The 19,859-nt window shown below is 39.5% G+C and overlaps 1 protein-coding gene across 13 annotated transcripts in view; it reads right to left on the bottom strand.

Annotated features, from left to right (window-relative positions):
- Nucleotides 1-533: 533 nt before the first annotated feature.
- LOC127009562 (protein GOLM2-like) overlaps nt 534-19,859 on the bottom strand; it is a 37,143-nt gene continuing 17,817 nt past the window's right edge. For 6 of the 13 annotated variants that reach the window (XM_050882750.1, XM_050882754.1, XM_050882755.1 and 3 more), the window contains 2 exons: nt 18,898-18,942; nt 534-8,575 (listed from right to left, as the gene is read on the bottom strand). In XM_050882750.1, coding sequence (XP_050738707.1) covers nt 8,202-8,575; nt 18,898-18,942 — 419 coding nt within the window. In that variant the 3' untranslated portion in view covers nt 534-8,201. Of the gene's footprint in view, nt 8,576-10,684; nt 11,092-16,709; nt 16,783-18,897; nt 18,943-19,859 lie in introns of all 13 variants that reach the window. The other 7 variants (XM_050882761.1, XM_050882763.1, XM_050882753.1 and 4 more) reach the window with 4 other exon arrangements.

Below are 19,859 nucleotides of genomic sequence, written 5' to 3'. Positions count from 1 at the left end.
GGGTGTGTTTTAGTGATTGTGGGAGGGGTGCAGTTTGTGGGACGGAGGGATTCAGGTGGCATGTAGCGAGGGTGAACTCTGGTGTGAGGGACGCCGCGTGGAGTTGAGAGCGTCGCTGGGTGGGACGGAAGCCGGAAACACGTGCTCGCTGCTGCTCCGCGTGCTTGCTGCCTGTGTAGTGGCCGAGTGTGCCCGTGTTCGTGCCCTCCCCGTGCCTTATAGCTTGTACTTTGCCCTGTGGACTAGTGTAATGTGGTTGGAGCCTGTTATTAAAGCAAGGAACCTTGTGCCGTGTGTATTTCTTGCTGCCTTCTTGCCTCCCCCTGGTGTGCGGCCCGCTGTGAATGGCGTCTTGTTGCAGCGCGTCTCCCGCTGTTGTGGGTTCACGACCCCGTGTGTTGCTCGGCACTCCGCCTGCCTGCCCGTGGCTAGTGTGTTGTTGGGGGGCGGCGTAACAATACATACAGCAGTCAAGAAAGGCATCTAAATTCTATGGAATCATTGGTTCTTTGGTTGGGGTGAAAGAGGAAGACTAAGCTCAGCACCACTTTATTCATGATAACTGATATTGTAACAAACTGTACACAATGCTGCTGCTAAGACACATCACCATACAAGGTCCTGTGGGGCTGCTGGGGCTGCTCACTGACTTAGGCTCCAGCAAGCAGCCACATTAGTGCATATCATTACATAATATTACAAAGTTGTGTTTTCAGCCAAGATGCTGTTTTGTGTTATGTGCTCTGTCTATTAGGGTCACACACACCTACTGCATTTACCTTACCAGGATAAATGTGATAAGGTTTCCAAAATCTATTTCAAAATCTTATCAAGGTAACAGTTTGCAAATGATGATATAAAGGAAACACTGAAATTGACTTTAGGAGGAGATACACATCTTGAGGCCCTTTCTCGGGGAAAACAGAATGTAAAACTCAACTAGTGTGGAAGTGGACGATAACAACATCCCATGAGTATGCATGTATATGTGAAAAAAAAAGCCACACTCATTTCTTGGAAAATATATCTTGCCATTATTATTTGTTTAAATATGTTTAAATACACAGTTGGTGCAGTGCACTGGTATCACACATACACCCACCCACCTACCCCCACACACACACACACACTGACACATTAACGCATACACAATTCTTGCAAATTCATTTACTTCATAGGTCCTTCACTCTTCACCCATACCTTCCTTGGCCTACCTTCAGCCATATCCCCTTTTATTCTAAGTTTTAAAATGATTCACAGAGTCATTCGCAACCTTCAATAAGACATGGCCAAAAGACTGATCAACCTGTCCTTGTGTAACCTTGCACATCCATCACACATCCCCTTTATTGCAAGCTACACTAACATCACTGAGTTTGTTTTACTACCGTCAACCGGGGTGACTTCGGACAGTTTTCAAGGTTTTTTGCTGATGAGATTTTTGTTTCTAGGCCTAGGATCTATGCTGAGTGTGCATTTAGTCTGTATTGTTAAGGGCAACATTTTCACGAAACTTAATAGTTTTTGTGCTAAGTGAAAAAGTATGGGTGTCCGAAGTCACCCCATGTCTGGGGGGACTTCAGACAGTGGCTGTATTTCATTGGGTTTACGTATCTGAGCCTTGTTATCAACAAGTCAACTTTTTATCCACTTTTTATCCGAAGTCACCTCGTGTCATAAAATCATAAAATATCACACTCCTCATGTTTGAAGCGTATACACATTTCATATGAAGGAAGAGTCATTCACTGTTATGGAAATTGCTTTCTTACTTCTGTCTCTTCTTAAAAGAATGGTTTAGCCTCATCCCTTGTGCTTGTCACATGACCTTATTTAACAAAATTACTACACAATGCAGGAATTTATTTCCAACCTACGTATCATTTAGTTGTGACTCCAGTTCTTTCAACTCAGCAACTTCATCATTAACTCATTTGATACTCACTTGATCACCTCTGGGTACACTTTTCCTAATCAGCAAATACTAAATACATTTTTTCTTCAACATCAATTAATCTCAAGTTTACCCATCTACAAATACCGCCTATTTTGTGCCCTTAACCATTACAAAACCAAATGTCAATGTTGCTCAGTCCCTTCCCTCATCATGATCACCCAAAGTCTTACAGCCAAATGTATATAAACATTATTTTGCATAAAGTGAACTTACATTTACAGAAAATTGGCAGGAACACAATACATCTAAATATGAGTCTACTACACACCTACTGAATGATGTTAACAATGGTAAAGAAATAACAATTGCTACACTAAAAAAAAAATGGATATTTTCCCATTAACATCAAACCATCAGCTCCACGCTACAACCGAAGTCTAAAAAGCAATGTATACATATTACATGGGCCTGAACACCAACACACACACACACACACACACACACACACAATAAAAAAAGCCCTGCTGTGGTCACTATTTCAATACCAACACACAACCAGGCTGCTCATAACTCTACTCCAGCAGCACCACTAATATGTATTACACATTTCTCACACCACTAGAGTTAACTTCTTTCCTGACACATCACACCCTCACCCCTGTAACACTGAAATAATATGCACAAACCAAACACAAATTAACCCCCTTCTGAGTAAGCATTGTGAACTTATTAATGTTAAATAGCACAACGATGGCACAATGTGGGCTTAACCCGGTAGCAGCGACGGGCCAAGTTTGTGGCTTTACCGTGTAGCAGTGACGGGCCAAATTTGTGCAATGATATAAACCCCCTAAAATAGATGCTACATAATCTGATCACAAATGCTTTGATATATATTATGGAATGGTTTGTGTGAGTGATGATTTTTTCTCATTTTTCTCGCTTAGAGGGACCATTAAGAAACATGATCCCCACTGCTACCGGGTTGAGGCAATTTTGTTTTTGTTACTATCCTGGAATGATACGGAAAACAAGGGATAATAAGCATATGTGACCTGTGATGAGTTAAGTGTTGCCAAACAGACAAGAAAGCAAAGAAGTAAGTAAGTTGGTAGTAATGATGAATTAAATAGAAAAGTAAATGAAACAAAGATGATGACTGAAAATAGAAGGAATAAAAGAAGTTCAAGAAATATGACAGTGAATAAACTACATATACAAATAACAGCAGGCAAATGAAAACAAAGAAAGCAATAAAAACTACAACCTCAAACAACGCACAGAACAAATTAATGAGGTGGAGGAAGGGAAATGGCAGAGGAAAAAAGTGAAAATGGCAAACTTGGGAGGAAGAGGAGGAACAATACATCTCTCCTTAACAAGGCAAAAAATCCAACAGGTCTGTCCCAAAAACATGCACAGTCTTAAAAGAAAAGCATGACAAAAATATCAAAATTCAGGACACCATAAGCTTGCCTCACCTCTGTAAACAAATACAATAGGTGAGAATACATTTTTTTTACACCATTGATACTTATTTTATACACAAAAGAATAATCATGATCCCAGGTGGTATGGGGTGAAGCATACGCATAACGCGCGCACAAATAGCAAAACAACGTGGATAAACAACTGGTAATGCACTCCTACTTCAGTTCAGTGCTAGTAACTTTTGTCTACTTTATTGACCACTTTAGTTTAATGGATTCTGGCAGTTCAAGGTCATGTTATCTATAAATTCAAATCGTAGTATACTTGACAAATAAACAACTAAACCTCCCATGCATCAAGTTCTTTTTGACAACTACTACTCGCATCACACAGAGACCGCTCTTATTGTAGGTGCTGCCTATTAGATGTATAAGTAAGCTTCTTTCAATAACCAAGTCAAAATAGAGCTTTGATAACATACAATATCATCAACTTCTGGCAATGGGGAGCAGACATGCATCAAAGGAATGAAAAGCTGCACTGGAGGGATAATGTGGAGGACATGAGTGAGGACTGATGGAGGAACATGCACAGAAATCAGTAATGTGGAAGAAACAAAATGAAGAGAATAGTTTCCATATAAAGTAAAAGCACTAACAAGAAGAGAAATATGCTCAGAATATAAATAGTCTTAAAAAAAAAAAAAAAAAAAAAAAAAATCCAGTGAGTATATACCCTTTCACGTTAAATATGGGAAAATCTTTTAAGAGCACAGCTACTTAGCTGTTTCCTACCCTTCTCACAGGGCTCATTTCCATAGGATAGCAAACAGTGGTGTGTGGGGGCAGCTAAGTAAGTACATCCAGTGAGCAATTACTATGAAGTTAAGTAAGTCAAGTGTTAAGGGTTTGCCTAACCATCGAGATAAGTTGTAGTGCACAGTAAGGTAGATAACACAGAGCTAACTTCAAATAAATAAATGAGCGCACACACACACACACACACACACAAAGTGAATCAAAGTGCCAAATATAAGTCCAGGTGCTGAGTAACGAAGTAGAAGCAATATATCCTAAATCTATAAAAATAGGGTTTGTGCTGGTGATGTTTTGGATGCATAAGTGCTGTCAGCTATTGAAATCAGAGTGGACACTGACTAAAAGGATTTCAAACTACATTTACTAGAATACAAGATACAGCAAAGAAAAAGGAACCTCTTCCAAGTATGAACACCTCTTTTTATAACTACAAACTGAAGGATGTAACTGGAAACGGAAAATGGTGGTAAGGAATTCTTCCATTAAAGTGTGAGATAATGTAAGGCCAATGCTCGGAGTGACTACTTATTACACTCATCTTATTAATTTATTAAAAACTGCTTAAGTAAATAATAGTTACAGACCCATAAGAACCCTTTCCTTTCTATACAAAATCAGGTGTCCATTGCTAGTGTGCATGGTGAGACACATCACTAACCTGTGTGACAAACTCTAATCTCCAAGCACAAGCTTATGTCATAACCTGCAGACCGGTCCCTGCCTCTGTCATGGCCCTGGTTGTCCATTACATGGAATAAAGTTTTAGATAAAAATGCTGACTTGATACTCAGGCCCATTTTATTTCCCTAATTTCAGAAGAAAAGTCTACTAGGAATTATGGTTATAGTGAATACATCATCAATGATTCCTTATTATGTATAAAACTTTCCAATATATATCATTTAAACCATCTTTCCTCTCCCTTTTCTTTATTTCAGTTTTATTTTTAATGGACAGTATCTTAAAACTTTGACCACACATGTATTAAGTAAATGAAGAGCCTGTTTTCTGTGAGCTGCAGTCTACTGTGTCTGATGCACAGAATCTCACAAAGTTACAACACAAATGAAAGTCAACTAAAGATAACAATTACGTACACCCAACCAAGGCATGGTAAATATATATATACTATATATTCTTAGCATAATATAAATCAAATAGTATATACATTTTCTTCTATGCTCTACTGATCATGCCAAATAAATGTTACAGTATGTATATTGCTTTTGTTCCTAAAGCCTACCACAGGCATCCATATATAAATAAAAAAAAGGATAATTGAAAGAGAAAGAAGTATACATATACACATACATACATAAATACATATGGACAGACAGACACAGACAGACTAGTAGACTGACAAACAGACAGACATGGGAAGAAGGAAGCAGACTTCATGTGCCCTAAGGGTGTCTCAAATCAATTTGCCTTAATGTGCAGCGATAAAATTTACAGATGTGTGAAGCAATGACTCATCCTTACAGACACTCATCTTGAGTTATGATCTGAATTGTCCAGATGAAAATTCAAACCATGGCCTCATAAGTTTTTACCATAAACCATACACCCTGACCTATATGTTTATCCTCTGCTAGTACCATTATGAGAAAATAGTGATACAAAACACATAAAAGTGAAAAGAAATACATATTCAAGTGCCAAGGATTTTTTTTTTCATTTTTACCACTGTAGACTTTTCAGCAAATTGTCTTAGGTATTTTGTGTGTGTGTGTGTGTGTGTGTGTGTGTGTGTGTGTGTGTGTGTGTGTGTGAGGGTCGTGATTCCTCAGTAAATACACACAACATGGCTGCTATATTTATGTGCTTGTCTTCATATGACAAGTTTATACAAAATCCTACAGGGACTATAAAACACCTCTCTTGTCTGTGAACAGACTCATTAGCTATGAAATGGATACAACAATGGTATGCATATTTATATCAACAGCAGTATTTTTGTGCAATAGCTAACTATCCAGAACATGTACCCAGCAACCACGAGAGACAGCACTATAATCAGCTAGACACACACACGAAAAAAAAACTTGCTTTCCTTTTCATGTCGTTTACTATATCTACTTGCTTTTATATCATCAAACATTTTTTTTTTAATTAAATAACTTCCAATCAATTCTTTATATAAAGCAAAAAGAAACACACACACACACACACACACACACACTTCAACTAACATTCTTTTAAACAAAAACTTTCATATAAACTCTAAATATCACTTCTTATTAATATTCTACCCTCACAAAATACAGCAAAGCATTTGTTATTAGTTGATACGGTCCTCTGCCAAACTACCCTATATCAGACAAAGAAAAGAAAGCAAAAGTAGCTGCTCTGAATACAAAATAAGTTCCATTGTTCGCATGGTGAGATAAGTAGGAAGGAGTACGTCACACTGAAAACAATATGCGTGTGTATCTTCATGGTTATCCTAGTTATTGTGTATTTATATGCACATTTAAAAAATACATTTAATAATGAAGTTGGGCTATCTTTAGTTACTTTCACCTTGCTAGTTTGAGCAGCATTACTGTTATGTCTACTTGACCACATTGAGCAACAAGCCTCACTTAGTAACACCTGAATACAAAGGAAAGAAGGTAAAGTGAAGAATGGTGAAGGGAATTTCTCCTTAGCTGCACATGCAAGGGAGGAACTAAGGTTGTTTACTTTTGTGCCTCTTGCTACTCATGACCAATCTCACTTTCTCAGAAAACAAAAAATGTCACTGTGAATCGTGCCATACATTCTTGGGAAATATAACAAATATACTGAGTTCTTAAATCCACATCACTGTACCTTGGTAAATTTTTCTCATGAGCATGGCTATATGGATTTGGAAGGGTGAAAGCTTAATGTCAAATACCCTCTGAATAGAATGCTCAAGTATGCCTTACATAAAACAGCAAGTTTTGCAATGCTCTTGGAGAGTTTCTCTTAGAAAATCTTTTCCTAAAATTTCCTAACCTAAATTTCTTTCTACCAGCAGTTTTGTGTCTTGGTCCAGAAGATGCAGAAATAAATAATATAGAAAGTGATGGAGAAGAAATGTTCTATTTTACTCCATCAGATTCTTCCTAATTCTCTAGCAGCAATAAAGGGAGGCTGGAAGTGGATTACCAAGGTGTTTTGTAAATTTCTGTTTTCACTTTTCACTACTTTCCACTCTTTTCAGTACATATCCAATTATGGAATGTCATGCAAATACTTTGGAAAATGTTCTGATGGAAGATGAAGACAAAGAGCAAAGAATGAAAAGAGTGTTGTGTGTGCATGTACACTGATTATTTTGATGGGCTTGTGAAGCATTTATTTGTTCATCACCTGACATCCATAAACCTCCCCTCCAGGACTGCTACGCTGCACACAGTTATCAGACTATGAAGCATCTACTGTATATTTATTAGAAAAAAGAGAAAACGCAAGTTGCTATCGTAAAGTTTGTGCCAAGAGCTTACAAAAGTCTGCCATTATCACCATTATAATAGTACCATTATCTGCTCTTACTCACCACAATTAGTGTTCAAATGTACCATATTGTAGAGCACAGCACCAAATCACACACACATGCACACATGAGCACGCACACACACACACACACATGTAAATGATGCCAATGGGCTCAAGTATGCACACATTATCTACTGAGCACTAATTCATGCACTCGATACACACACACACACACACACACACACAATGAAAATATAACATGCAACAATACTATGAAAATAGCAAAATTACTCCAAATGGTATAAAATCCTAGGCAGCCTAACACTGGTGGACAGAAGCATCCAAATGACAGACTGGTTGAGAGGAGGAGTATCAAAAAGACAGAGAGCAGGTTTGTAAAAAATAGCTGTCACAACCAACTACTACCAGAAGTTAAAACAAAGCCCAGCAAGAGACGTATGTACATTTTACAACCAAACGACAACAAAAAAAGAAGGAGCACATGAAAAGGGAAAAAGAACAGGAGAAAAAAGGGTAATAACTTAATAGGAAAATGGCGAATCGTGATTATTTAATAAAATCATAACTTATTACCCAAGACTCAACTGCTGATGGTCCAGGTGATTGACATTATCATTAAGCTGTAGATCCTCTAACTTAACTAACCCGGCAGGTAGCCGATCCCTCCCTAGACGATAATGCTGCTGCTGGGCGCCGAAATCATCTTGGTGATACGCTCTCGGAGGCATAAGCGCCCCTTCTTCATCTTCCTCCTCCTCCTCGTCTTCCTCATCTTCCTCCTCTTCCTCTTCCTCTACACCTTCCTCCCTTGCTCTCCCTCTTCCTCTGTCATTCTGCCGCCGCTGCCTATGTCGTATGTCGTTCCCTTCCTCATCCTGGTCGTATGTCAAGTCGTTGGCTGCCAGCGCTGCATTTTCGTCATCAACTGCTGCGTCAAGGTTGTCTGTAATCAATGAGACGGAGGTGAGGGGGGGATGGGAGAGAGAGAGAGAGAGAGAGAGAGAGAGAGAGAGAGAGAGAGAGAGAGAGAGAGAGAGAGAGAGAGAGAGAGAGAGAGAGAGAGAGAGAGAGAGAGAGAGAGAGAGAGAGAGAGAGAGAGAGAGAGAGTTTTATGGACAGAAACAAAAAGATATAAACAGACAAACAGACACAAACAGAAACAGAGAAGACAGAAAAGAAAATCACTGACAAATGGACAAATAGTATATACAAACAGGCAGATGGAGATTTGATGAAACTTAAAAGAAACTATATGCTAAATCTCAAAGAAAATTTCAGAGTTTTTAGGAAATAATTAGCATAACTTTTAAATCATCACTTTTGAATCTTATAAACAGAAAATGCAACCCATGAGTGGAAATTTACTCATCTCAAGTTGAGAATCTAAGATTGAAGGAAAGTTATATCATTCTATCTCATTGACATGTATGCTAGAGAGTACTAAGATTTTATCCAAAGCTGAATATACCTGTTTTGGCTGCAATGTGAAAAGTACAAAGTGACAGTCTGAGTTGTGGAAGATATGAAGCTTTTGTACTACATCCTTACAGAAGGTTGCCCAAGGAACACACACACACATACACACACACTGTAACTTATTGTGAAATAAATTTAGCTTTAATTTTACTTTTCAGTGACTAAGTTCCAGGGTGCATCTGCAACTTGCAAGTCATTTTGCATAAGTACACAGTCAATTGTGTGAAACCTATACTCATGAGCAAAAGAAATTATCCTCCCCTTCTCTCTCTCTCTCTCTCTCTCTCTCTCTCTCTCTCTCTCTCGCTCTCTACATACACACACACTGCTCTGATAGCTTAGGTGTTTAAAGCTCTGTGCTGCCAGACTTTGCAGCCTGGCAGGCAGAGGTTCGAGCCCTGCTCAGGCTGGGATTATTTCTCTGACAAGGAGCAGTTACTGTCCCCCCTTGAGAAAGGGGGATGGGGTGTGTGATGTGTGAAGGTTCCGGCAGTACCCAGGGATCGACTATATATTATAATGAGCCTTGCTCTAATTGGGAGGGTAACTGTCCAGCTCGTGATAATAAGGCCATGGTAAATCATACGCACACACACACACACACACACACACACATGTACCCAATCACAAAGAATGAAGTCATGCATGAAAGTAAATATAAAATAAAAGCTAAGACAAGCTAAGGACAGACATGAAAGCAAAGGTTAGTACAGTGTCAAGCAATCAAGAGTCTAGACACAACCCAGCAGACCAGCAAACACAGGCAAGCAGGAAGACAGGCCCTCTATCCATCCATCCGTTCATCCATGAGTACAGCCATCCACCAAAGGTTAGTAAGAAATGGCCCCACTCCAGCACCGTCCATTGGGAAAACCACTCGCCTCTCCAGCCAATCGGGTGACGTTTCTAGGACATTTATGATTGGGTAGATTTTCAATGGGCTTGTTTCAATTAGTAGTGATTGGATTAAAAACAACTTGCCAACTTTACAACAAGAGAGCCGGCCCTTGAGCTGGCACTTTTGTTGGAAAAAAAAAAAAAAAAAAAAAAAAAAACCTCAATCATTTACACATTATTGTATCTCTTGCCCTTTCTCACATATAAAATGTGAAGTGATTCCCAACCCACTGACAGCATTGCTTCTTGACATTCTTAATGGTACAGAGGGAAAACAAATGTAATAATTTCAAATCCCAACTTGAGTGAAACAAATTTTTCAACTGATATATTTAAAAGTGTAAATAGCAGCTGATTATTTTGTACTTCTGCTATTCTGATCTACTTTATCCATGGCATTTTTTTCTTTAAAGATTAATGATATACTGATCTGCCTCAGATATTATGTTATATGATTTAGTTTTTACATCTCAGAAGTTTCTCTACTCAAAATGATATGTGAAGTTACATTTTCCCTTCATAGGTATTATACATATGGATTACTCATATCATTGTAGCTCTAGTTTCAGTGAAGTTTTTTTGGCATAATTTTACATCCTCTCATACCACTAAATGAGACAATGCCCATACAGCAAGTGTTTTCCCAAAGAACAGCAGTAGGCTGGGGACGGCAACTCACACACAGTGGTGGGCAAGAAACGCGACGAGAACAATTAAGTATGGCGACGCAGGGTCAGTCTCCTCATGGCTCTCTGGGAAGTCGTTGCTCTAGCTGTTGTTGATGGTGCTCCTCATCCTCATCCTCCACCTGTTCAAGTGCATTGTTGTGGTCCTCGTGGTCCTCGTTCTCAACGTGACGATGAACGTGAGGCTGCGGAGGCTCATCCAGCTGCTCCTGAGCATCATTCTTGTCCTCTGTGTCTGCCTGGCCATGGTCCAGGCCTACCATTACTGCTCCATCCTTGCCTTCCCGTCCATTTTTGTCGTGCAGAGAGATGGGCTTGTCAATGGGTTTTGGTGCCACTGCTGCTGATCTGAGCGGCTCAAATATGTTTCCATTGCCCTGACCGCCCTCTAAATTATTACCTGAAACAGGTCGCAGCTAAGAGGAAGGGTGGCAGTGGCAGTGCTTTGGTGGGCATAGTTCTCTCACTCATTCATTTAAACCCACATACACGAGCACACAATACTCATACCCACACACACTGATGGGCAGGCAAACACCAGCAAACAGATTTACAAAAAGCCAATTCAAAGTCTCCCAATGAAGCAAACACACATTTATCATAGGTAAAAAAAAAAAAACATTAACCCTTCAAGGTCTCACAATTCTGAGCATGTAAGTTCAATTATGACATGACTGTAATCACAAGGAACAGAAAATATCCCCAGAGAAACCCTTTAAATAGAATTGCTCAAAGCATTGGCAACAATGATAACTACCTGTGGTGCCAAGTGCAAGAGGTTAACTAAGTATTCTTAAAACCATTTGGGGTTCTTTGGGAATGGATGTGGATATTTCTGATGTTTCAAGCCATCATCAAAAGACAGTCTTAGCAATGCACTACTTTACCTAATGTATCACACCTAAGACAGAGGGTTGTGTGGAGTTTTAGGTAATTCTGCATAAATGGTGTGTGTGTGTGTGTGTATTTACCTAGTTGTGACATACAGGAAAAGAGCTATGCTCGCACTGTCCCGTCTCCATATCCATTCTTATCCAATTTTTCCTTAATATCATGTTTCTTGCACAAACCACCTCCTCCTCTGGTCTATTTCATAGCTCAGTGCTTCTGTTTGGGAAGCTAAACTTTTTCACATCTCTCCTACACGTGGTCGTCCTCAACTTCTATCCATGTCCTCTCGTTTCTCTCTCGTTCCACACACACGTCCTCTCTGTCCAAATGCTCCACTCCGCTCGCGACCCTGTACACTGCTATCAGGGCTCCTTTCTCTTCTTCTCTCTAGTGTTGTGAGCCCCATGCTATTGAGTCTCTCCTCATTAGTCCGATCTCTAAGTTCCCGTACCATCTTAGTTGCCACTCTCTGCACTCTTTCCAGCTTCCTTATGTTCTTCTTTTCATGAGGAGACCAGATCACTGCTGCTTACTCCAACCTTGGCCTTATCATTGTAACTATTATTTTCTTCATCATCTCATCCAAGTACAAGTGTGTGTGTATTTACCTAGTTGTAGCTTTACAGGGTTTAGGCTTACGCTTGTGTGGTCCTGTCTCCGTATCTGTATTTGTCCAACTTTTCCTTAAAGCTTTGCACACTCTTTGCCGATGCTACATCCTCACTTAGTCTGTTCCAAACCTCTATATTTCTTTGCAGGAAGCTATATATCTTTGTCTCTCAAGCATCTTCCTTTCCTCAATTTTTTACTGTGTCCTCTTGTGTTCCTGGTGTTTATTCCTTCTCTTAGTAGTAACTCCTGATTATCTACTTCTTCCATTTTGCTCAGTAATTTATAAATTTGTATTAGGTCTCCCTTTTCTCTTCTTTGTTCTAGTGTTGGTAGGTCCATTTCCTTTAATCTTTCTTCATATGTCAATCCCTCCAGCTCTGGAACCATTTTTGTTGCCATCCTTTGTATTTTCTAGTTTTTTATGTTTCTTCTTATGGGGAAACCACACCGCCTCTGCATATTCCAATTTTGGCCTAATCATAGTGGTTATTAACTTTTTCATCATATCTTTATCCATGTAGTGGAATGCTAATCCGATATTTCTCACCATATTATACATTTCACCATCGATTTACGTGAGTATTGTGTCCCTGAAGAGGTTGTGTAAATAAAAAACAATGTAAATCAAACAAGAGGTAGGTTTCTATCGAAAAATAAATATTCACTTCATTCAGTGGAGAGAGAGAGAGAGAGAGAGAGAGAGAGAGAGAGAGAGAGAGAGAGAGAGAGAGAGAGAGAGAGAGAGAGAGAGAGAGAGAGAGAGAGAGAGAGAGAGAGAGAGAGAGAGAGAGAGAGAGAGAGAGAGAGAGAGAGAGAGAGAGAGAGAGAGAGAGAGAGAGAGAGAGAGAGAGAGAGAGAGAGAGAGAGAGAGAGAGAGAGAGAGAGAAAGAGGGACACCATGAGCGACTGGATAGTATTGGTACCGGTACCGAGCTCAGCTGTGTGGCTGCGGCACCGTGTGAGTCCAGTTGTGTGAGACATCTGGTGGCCACTCCATAAAATATCGCGTATAAGTGAAAAAAACGTGTAAATTAAACATTTATTGGGATTTTGGACCCAGCGTTATTTAAAAAATGCGTAAACCGAACTCGCGTAGATCGCATAAATCAAAAACAATGTAAATCAAACAAGAGGTAGGTTTGTATCGAAAAATAAATATTCACTTCATTCAGTGGGGGAGAGAGAGAGAGAGAGAGAGAGAGAGAGAGAGAGAGAGAGAGAGAGAGAGAGAGAGAGAGAGAGAGAGAGAGAGAGAGAGAGAGAGAGAGAGAGAGAGAGAGAGAGTATCCATATCGCCGAGATATCTACTCAGGCACTCAGCCTCAGACTCACTCGTGTGAGGAAGAAATGAGGGACACCATGAGCGACTGGCTAGTATTGGTACCGGTACCGAGCAGTCTGGTACCGGTACCGTACCGTATAGCTGGTACCGTTAGAACCGGTACTGATACCGGTACCAGCCCACCTCTATTGTTGAGTAGCATGGCAGCGTGGGTACTGTATTGTAGTTCAAGTGGAAGAATTGAGCTCAGCTGTGTGGCCGCGGCGCCGTGTGAGTCCAGTTGCGTGAGACATCTGGTGGCCAATCCATAAAATATCGTGTATAAGTGAAAAAACATGTAAATTAAAAATTTCTTTGGATTTTGGACCCCGCGTTATTTCAAAAACACGTAAACCAAACTCGCTTAAATCGAGAGTTACCTGTATCCGATTTACATGACTCAGGCTGTTGATTATCTTGTATTGTCACTCCCAGATCTCTCTACTTGGACTTTCTTTAATATTTCTCCATTTCCCATTTTATATGTCCATTTTGGTCTCCCTTCACTCTTACCCATTTCCATTACATGACATTTCTTCACATTGAATTCCATCTCCCATTCAATACTCCATTGCCAAATCTTGTTCAGGTCATCTTGCAGAATTTCACAGTCTTTACCGTTTCTTATATGTCTTAGCAATTTTATATAATCTGCAAACAGGCTCATATAACTGTTTACTCCTTCTGTCACATCATTTACATATACTAGGAAAAGTACTGGTGCCAATACCAATCCCTGAGGCACTCCACTCTCTACAATTCTCCATTTTGATTTTATGTCCTTTACCACTGTTCTCATCTCTCTTCCCTTAAGTAGCTTTCCATCCAGTTTATCATTTTCCCTTTCAATCCTCCTCTATTCTCCAGCTTCCATAGCAGTCTCGTATGTGGAACTGTGTCGAACGCCTTCTTCAGGTCCAAGTAAACGCAATCAACCCATCCGTCCCTTTCCTGTATTTTGTCTGTCACTCTTGAGTAAAAGCTCAGTAAGTTTGTTACACATGAGTGCCCTTTTCTGAAGTCATATTACTTACTTGTGATTATATTATGCTCGTCTAGAAATCTCGCCCATTGCTTCTTTATCACTTTCTCACATATTTTACATATTACACTGGTCAATGATACAGGTCTGTAGTTCAGGGGTTCTTCCTTCCTTCCACTTTTGTATATGTGTGTGTGTGTGTGTGTGTGTGTGTGTGTGTGTGTGTATGCACTGAGGGAACCCACCACATGGTCAACCCCCCCCCCCAGAAAACTGGGTCAGAGTTGCAACTGGAGCCTCAAGGTCAGCCCCTTCCCTTTGAGAGACTGCCCCTGGTCACCCATAACTGTAAGTATGTCTGAAGCATGATGAAATGTTACATCCTATTTGGCATTTGCTATTTATTAATTGAATAATGTACCTTCTGGGTTTTTTTCAACTCCATGTTTAAGGAAAGGACCAGATGTTTCAGACTTCTCTTCAGTACTGTATGCATCATCGCACAGACAGAGGCAACTGGCCCCAAATATTCAGTAGTTTCTTCCTTATTATAATACATCAGTAAGAGTTGCTAGATACATTTGCATTTCTTCCCTTGACCCTAAGTTGACCAAGGATAATTTTGTTGAATGGTTTACCAATTCTGTAACTCTTTGCTCTAGGCCTCCCTCAGAGGTTGGGTGGCATTTTTCTTGTTCATGACTATTTTGACTAAGTCTGTATTTCTAATCATCATTCATATGCTAAAAGATTGCCTGGCACCCTTATAGTGTTTTATGCCTTGCAGCTTTAATTAAACTCATCTTGGTATAGTTCAGATGTGTAGCGGAGACAGGCCTCATTTCTGTTACTGAAGTGCAAAAGGTTACTTAACTCAGAGTATCAGCCACTCCAGGGTTTGCCCAAGCACTAAAATCCCCCACAGAAAAATGTATATATATAAAAAAATAAAAAAATAAAAGATATTATACAAATGCCACTTCTCAAAATTCGGAGAAGGTATCTGAATATCATGGGAAAAAAAGAGCAATAACAATACCAGCAGAAACATTCAGCTGAGAAACCCCCAAACACACACAAGTAGGTGCAGGCCGTGAAGTATGTCAACTTCTCTTCCCAAAGTAACTTGACAAAACAGCCACAGGTAAGTGCCCGTGGGACACACAACAGAATACATACCCAGAGGACCTTTTTCAGGCTTTTGGAAAGAATCTTGTTCATTTTATTATACGTGCTGCGTATGCATATTTAAGTAAAGTATATGTTTCAAAGTTAAATTCGTAAGGCTGAGATTACCATGAATATTATGTTTGAGATGCTGAAACTAGTATATGAATTGAAAAAAATCATAGCAGGAGTCCAGTTTACCAGCAAATGAATAATGAATATAAATCAATTGAATACTGTATGATTCTGGAAATCCTAATGTTAGAATCACACAATGTATATGTGTCTATCCATTGGACACCAGGCAAAATGCTCTGATTAGAATCCTTCACTTGCTGGTTTATCAGAATCAACCCTCAACTCATTTATTTCAACAGGAGAAAAAAAAAAAAAAGGGTGGATATATCGGCATTTTTGCTGCATTCATCAGTGTTTTGCTGGTGGAAGGGAACTGGAATAGATTCTGAGGTATAAAGAAGCGAGTAAAATGTAGTTGAAATGTCATCCAGTGACTGAGGATTCTGTGTGAAATAGTATCTGCTGTGGAAAGATAGTTTTGAATGTAAAAAAAAATTCATTTATATATAAATCACCAAATCTGTACATGATTGCAATCATCAAATACTCATTGAATGCTGGAGGAAGACTGGTAAATTTAAGTGTTTTTTTCTGATTAGAATTTTTTTTTTTAAATAAGTTCAACAAGTAATACCACAAATAAATTCTATCTTTTGGTACAAAGTAGGAAGACAGGCTTTACATAGGAATAACTTTTAGGCAAGTTGATGCAGTGAAACCAAAACAACTGGCATGAAGATCATTAAAGTGCAATTTACAAGTGACCACAAGGCTAACAAGTGTTTCCAGGATCTCTTTCCTTGAATTGCCAGTAAATGATAATGGTGTTTTGTAGACAACAATAACAAAAACAAAAGCAGTCCCCAAAACTCAAACAAACCCAAAGTATGCCCAGGCCATCCCAAAACCACACACACTCAGGAGCAGAATCAAGGCAAAACCGCGGGACTTTCAAGGTCTTATTTACCTCCCTCCCCGAATCCCTGGGAAGACGACAGGTTGGTGATTCTCTTCAGACTTTTCCAGCTCCTTGTTGTCGTCTGCAACACTCACATCATCAGCATAGAGCAGAGATAAGTTATGGTAGAAGTGAAATGGTGGAACTTAATTAGACCTCCACTGCAAGACAACCCAGGAGGAAGAATCACGCACCATCTCAGACTTGGACCTTCTCCCTTTCCACTTGGCAGGAACAGTGACATAGGCAGTAACCATGACTTCACACATCAAAAGAAGTCTTGTGAACGTGGAAGAGTATATTTAGTATTTTCATTTGTATTATTTTGTATTGGCTTACACTACTTCCCTTCATAATGCTCTCCAGTTTACCTATTACCCATTTGCCCTGCACTGCTCTCTCCCTGAATCCTCCCATTCTTACATAAAACTGTCCCTTCCTCCATCTTCTCTTCCCTCAACCAGATCTTGCACTCTGTCGTGTTCTCTGCCTTAACTCTGCTTGACTGTACAAAATCAATGGTTTGCTCTTTTGCCCTTTTAAATACCATTACCTTTATCTTATTTACTTTGAACTTTTTCATCGGGAAAACCCTGTGAAACTCACAACCCCCTGCAGCATCCTTTCATTTTATGTCAAAATTTTCATCTACAAATAGGCCAGCCAGCCATGACTGCTGTGTACCTCTCACTTTCAGCCTTGCACCTAAAACCCTTACTCTTGTTTTCATTTCATATATACAACCAATACAACAAAGTATATATATATATATATATATATATATATATATATATATATATATATATATATATATATATATATATATATATATATATATATATATATATATATATATATATATATATATATATATATATATACTTTCTATTTGCCTTTATAGGACCAGTGCTGACAGGACTTTTTTGTTGTGTTTTTGCCCTTCAGCTGTTTCCTCTATTAAAAAAAAAAAAAAAAAAAAAAAATTGACATCTCACACCCTTACCAAACACCCAAACCAACAACAAAACTCTCACTCATCTCTGGTTTATGCGCACAGAGGTAATTGTACCCTTCACAAAAGATCTGATCCCTTGAAGTAAATGTCCTCCCACACCATACATCTTCAAGTTATCACATAAACCTAGTGTGAACCCTGTCATAAGCAACCTTAAGTTCAGTGAAAACAGCAAATACTGCACTAGTATTCTTGAGAAAGTTTAGAAGCACCTATGTATTTCAAAAATTTTCTCTTCACTATATCTCCACACGACCTGCGTGTCATGAAACACACTAGAAATTAATCCAGACCAGGAAAGGGTTTTGCCGGCGCCGGTGATCAAGCCCGACACCAGTGAGGCGAGAAAGTCACTCCTTAGCCAGTCGGCCAAACAGTTACCCCCACTTGCAGGGTGAGTTCCAGGAGCCTCGCCCATCAGGCGGGTCTTGGCATTACACCTACAGGATATATTCTTGAGCAAATCAGGATTTGTTCTGTTCTGTTGCATTATGGCAAGGTTGAATGGGAGAAAAGATGAGATTTCAATCTCTCTCTCTCACACACACAAGCATACTCCCCACCACATCAGCACACGCATGTGCACACACACACACACACACACAAACTAACATTCACACACACATTCAGTTCAGCAGAAACAGCAGCAGCAAGAGCAACAGGGTCAGTAAACAAGAGAAACACATGGTCCCTAAATCAATCTAAATATCAATAAAAAGAAGTGTAGGCCCTATGAACAGAGAAGAAACACGTGGCTATTCAGAGCTGGAGTAACTGAGGCAAGAACTATGTTGAACACTATACTACAAACACACGCTCATAACAAGTAGTATTCTCATCAGCTCTGGTCATTTGTATTAAAAGGCTTTGCAACAAAAAATTGGTGCTCAGGCTAGTTATCTACAGGGCTTGATGGCAGGCATACTACAGCAAGTACATTGAGCAAGATACTATTTTGAAATTTTTTATTTAACACTTAAAACTTGACAAAAAAAATGATTGAAAATGACAGGATCAATTTACTATGCTGTAGTAAGTGCTCTTGTCGTGTGCTACATTGCACTCTCTAATGCTACACAAATATCTATTACTATAGAAATCAAGAAATCCATACACTGGATACTACTGAGGACACTGCTATCTACAAGGGAAGATGTGCAATGAAGCTGCCAGAACACCAACCTCTCTTGCTGCGCGCCAAATCATCCACCCTCTGCTGATCCTGGCCTGTGTGTGGTGCGTGTGTGGGTGCAAGAAAAACAGTGGCATGTTGGAACTTAGTTCACCCAATATGGAACAGGGTAAAGTGTTTCATTTTGATTTATTTAATAGGATTATAGTATGTGTAAAGGAGGCCTGATATAAACGGACAAACAGATAGGCAAATGTAATCTCTCTCTCGCACGCACACACACACACACACACACACACACACACATACACACACACACACACACAGTGACCAGTACAAAACAATAAATAAATTTAGCACTAAGTTTGACCCATCAAGGCATGGAGAGCATAGCTCATTTCTTGTGTTGACTGGATAAACAGATCCATACTAAGTAAATTCTGCTTCCCCCCCTCCCTCAGTACCATTCACATTAAGAACTCACTTCAGAATGGAGAATCAATAAAAACAGGTAAATAAACAAACTTAAAGATATTCCTACCCAAGAAAAATATTCTGAATAACCAAAAATAATCACACACACGCAAGCACGCACATACACACATATGCATGCACGTACGTCCACAAACACACACACACACACGCAATCAATAGCTCATGATGATGTAATCCCCATAGCAGAGTTGTGCAGTGGTAGGAAAGAGAGGAAAACCTTCCATGCCTCTTGTAAGCTCAATGGTTTTAATTTTCTCCTGCAGAAATGCATAAAGAAACTTCAGAAATATTCACCGTGGACCTTCAGATAAGGCCAAAGAGGCTAAAGGCAAGTCTAAAATTTCCATGGGAGTTAAGAAACGCAATATCCCCAATGAATGGATGCGACTGAGTGTCACGCAGAAGGTTCTAACCCCTTACAAGTTGGCAGCGTAGCGATGGTTTGGCTTCTGGATGGGCTACAGGACTTTCTTCAAGAGAAATCATGATAATCTGGCAGGAAAGCAATATTATGGAA

The sequence above is a fragment of the Eriocheir sinensis genome, chromosome 41, assembly GCF_024679095.1.
Source record: "Eriocheir sinensis breed Jianghai 21 chromosome 41, ASM2467909v1, whole genome shotgun sequence".
Lineage (NCBI taxonomy): Eukaryota > Metazoa > Arthropoda > Malacostraca > Decapoda > Varunidae > Eriocheir > Eriocheir sinensis.
The sequence above is the reverse complement of the archived record's forward strand: the minus strand, read 5'-3'. Positions and strand labels throughout refer to the sequence as shown.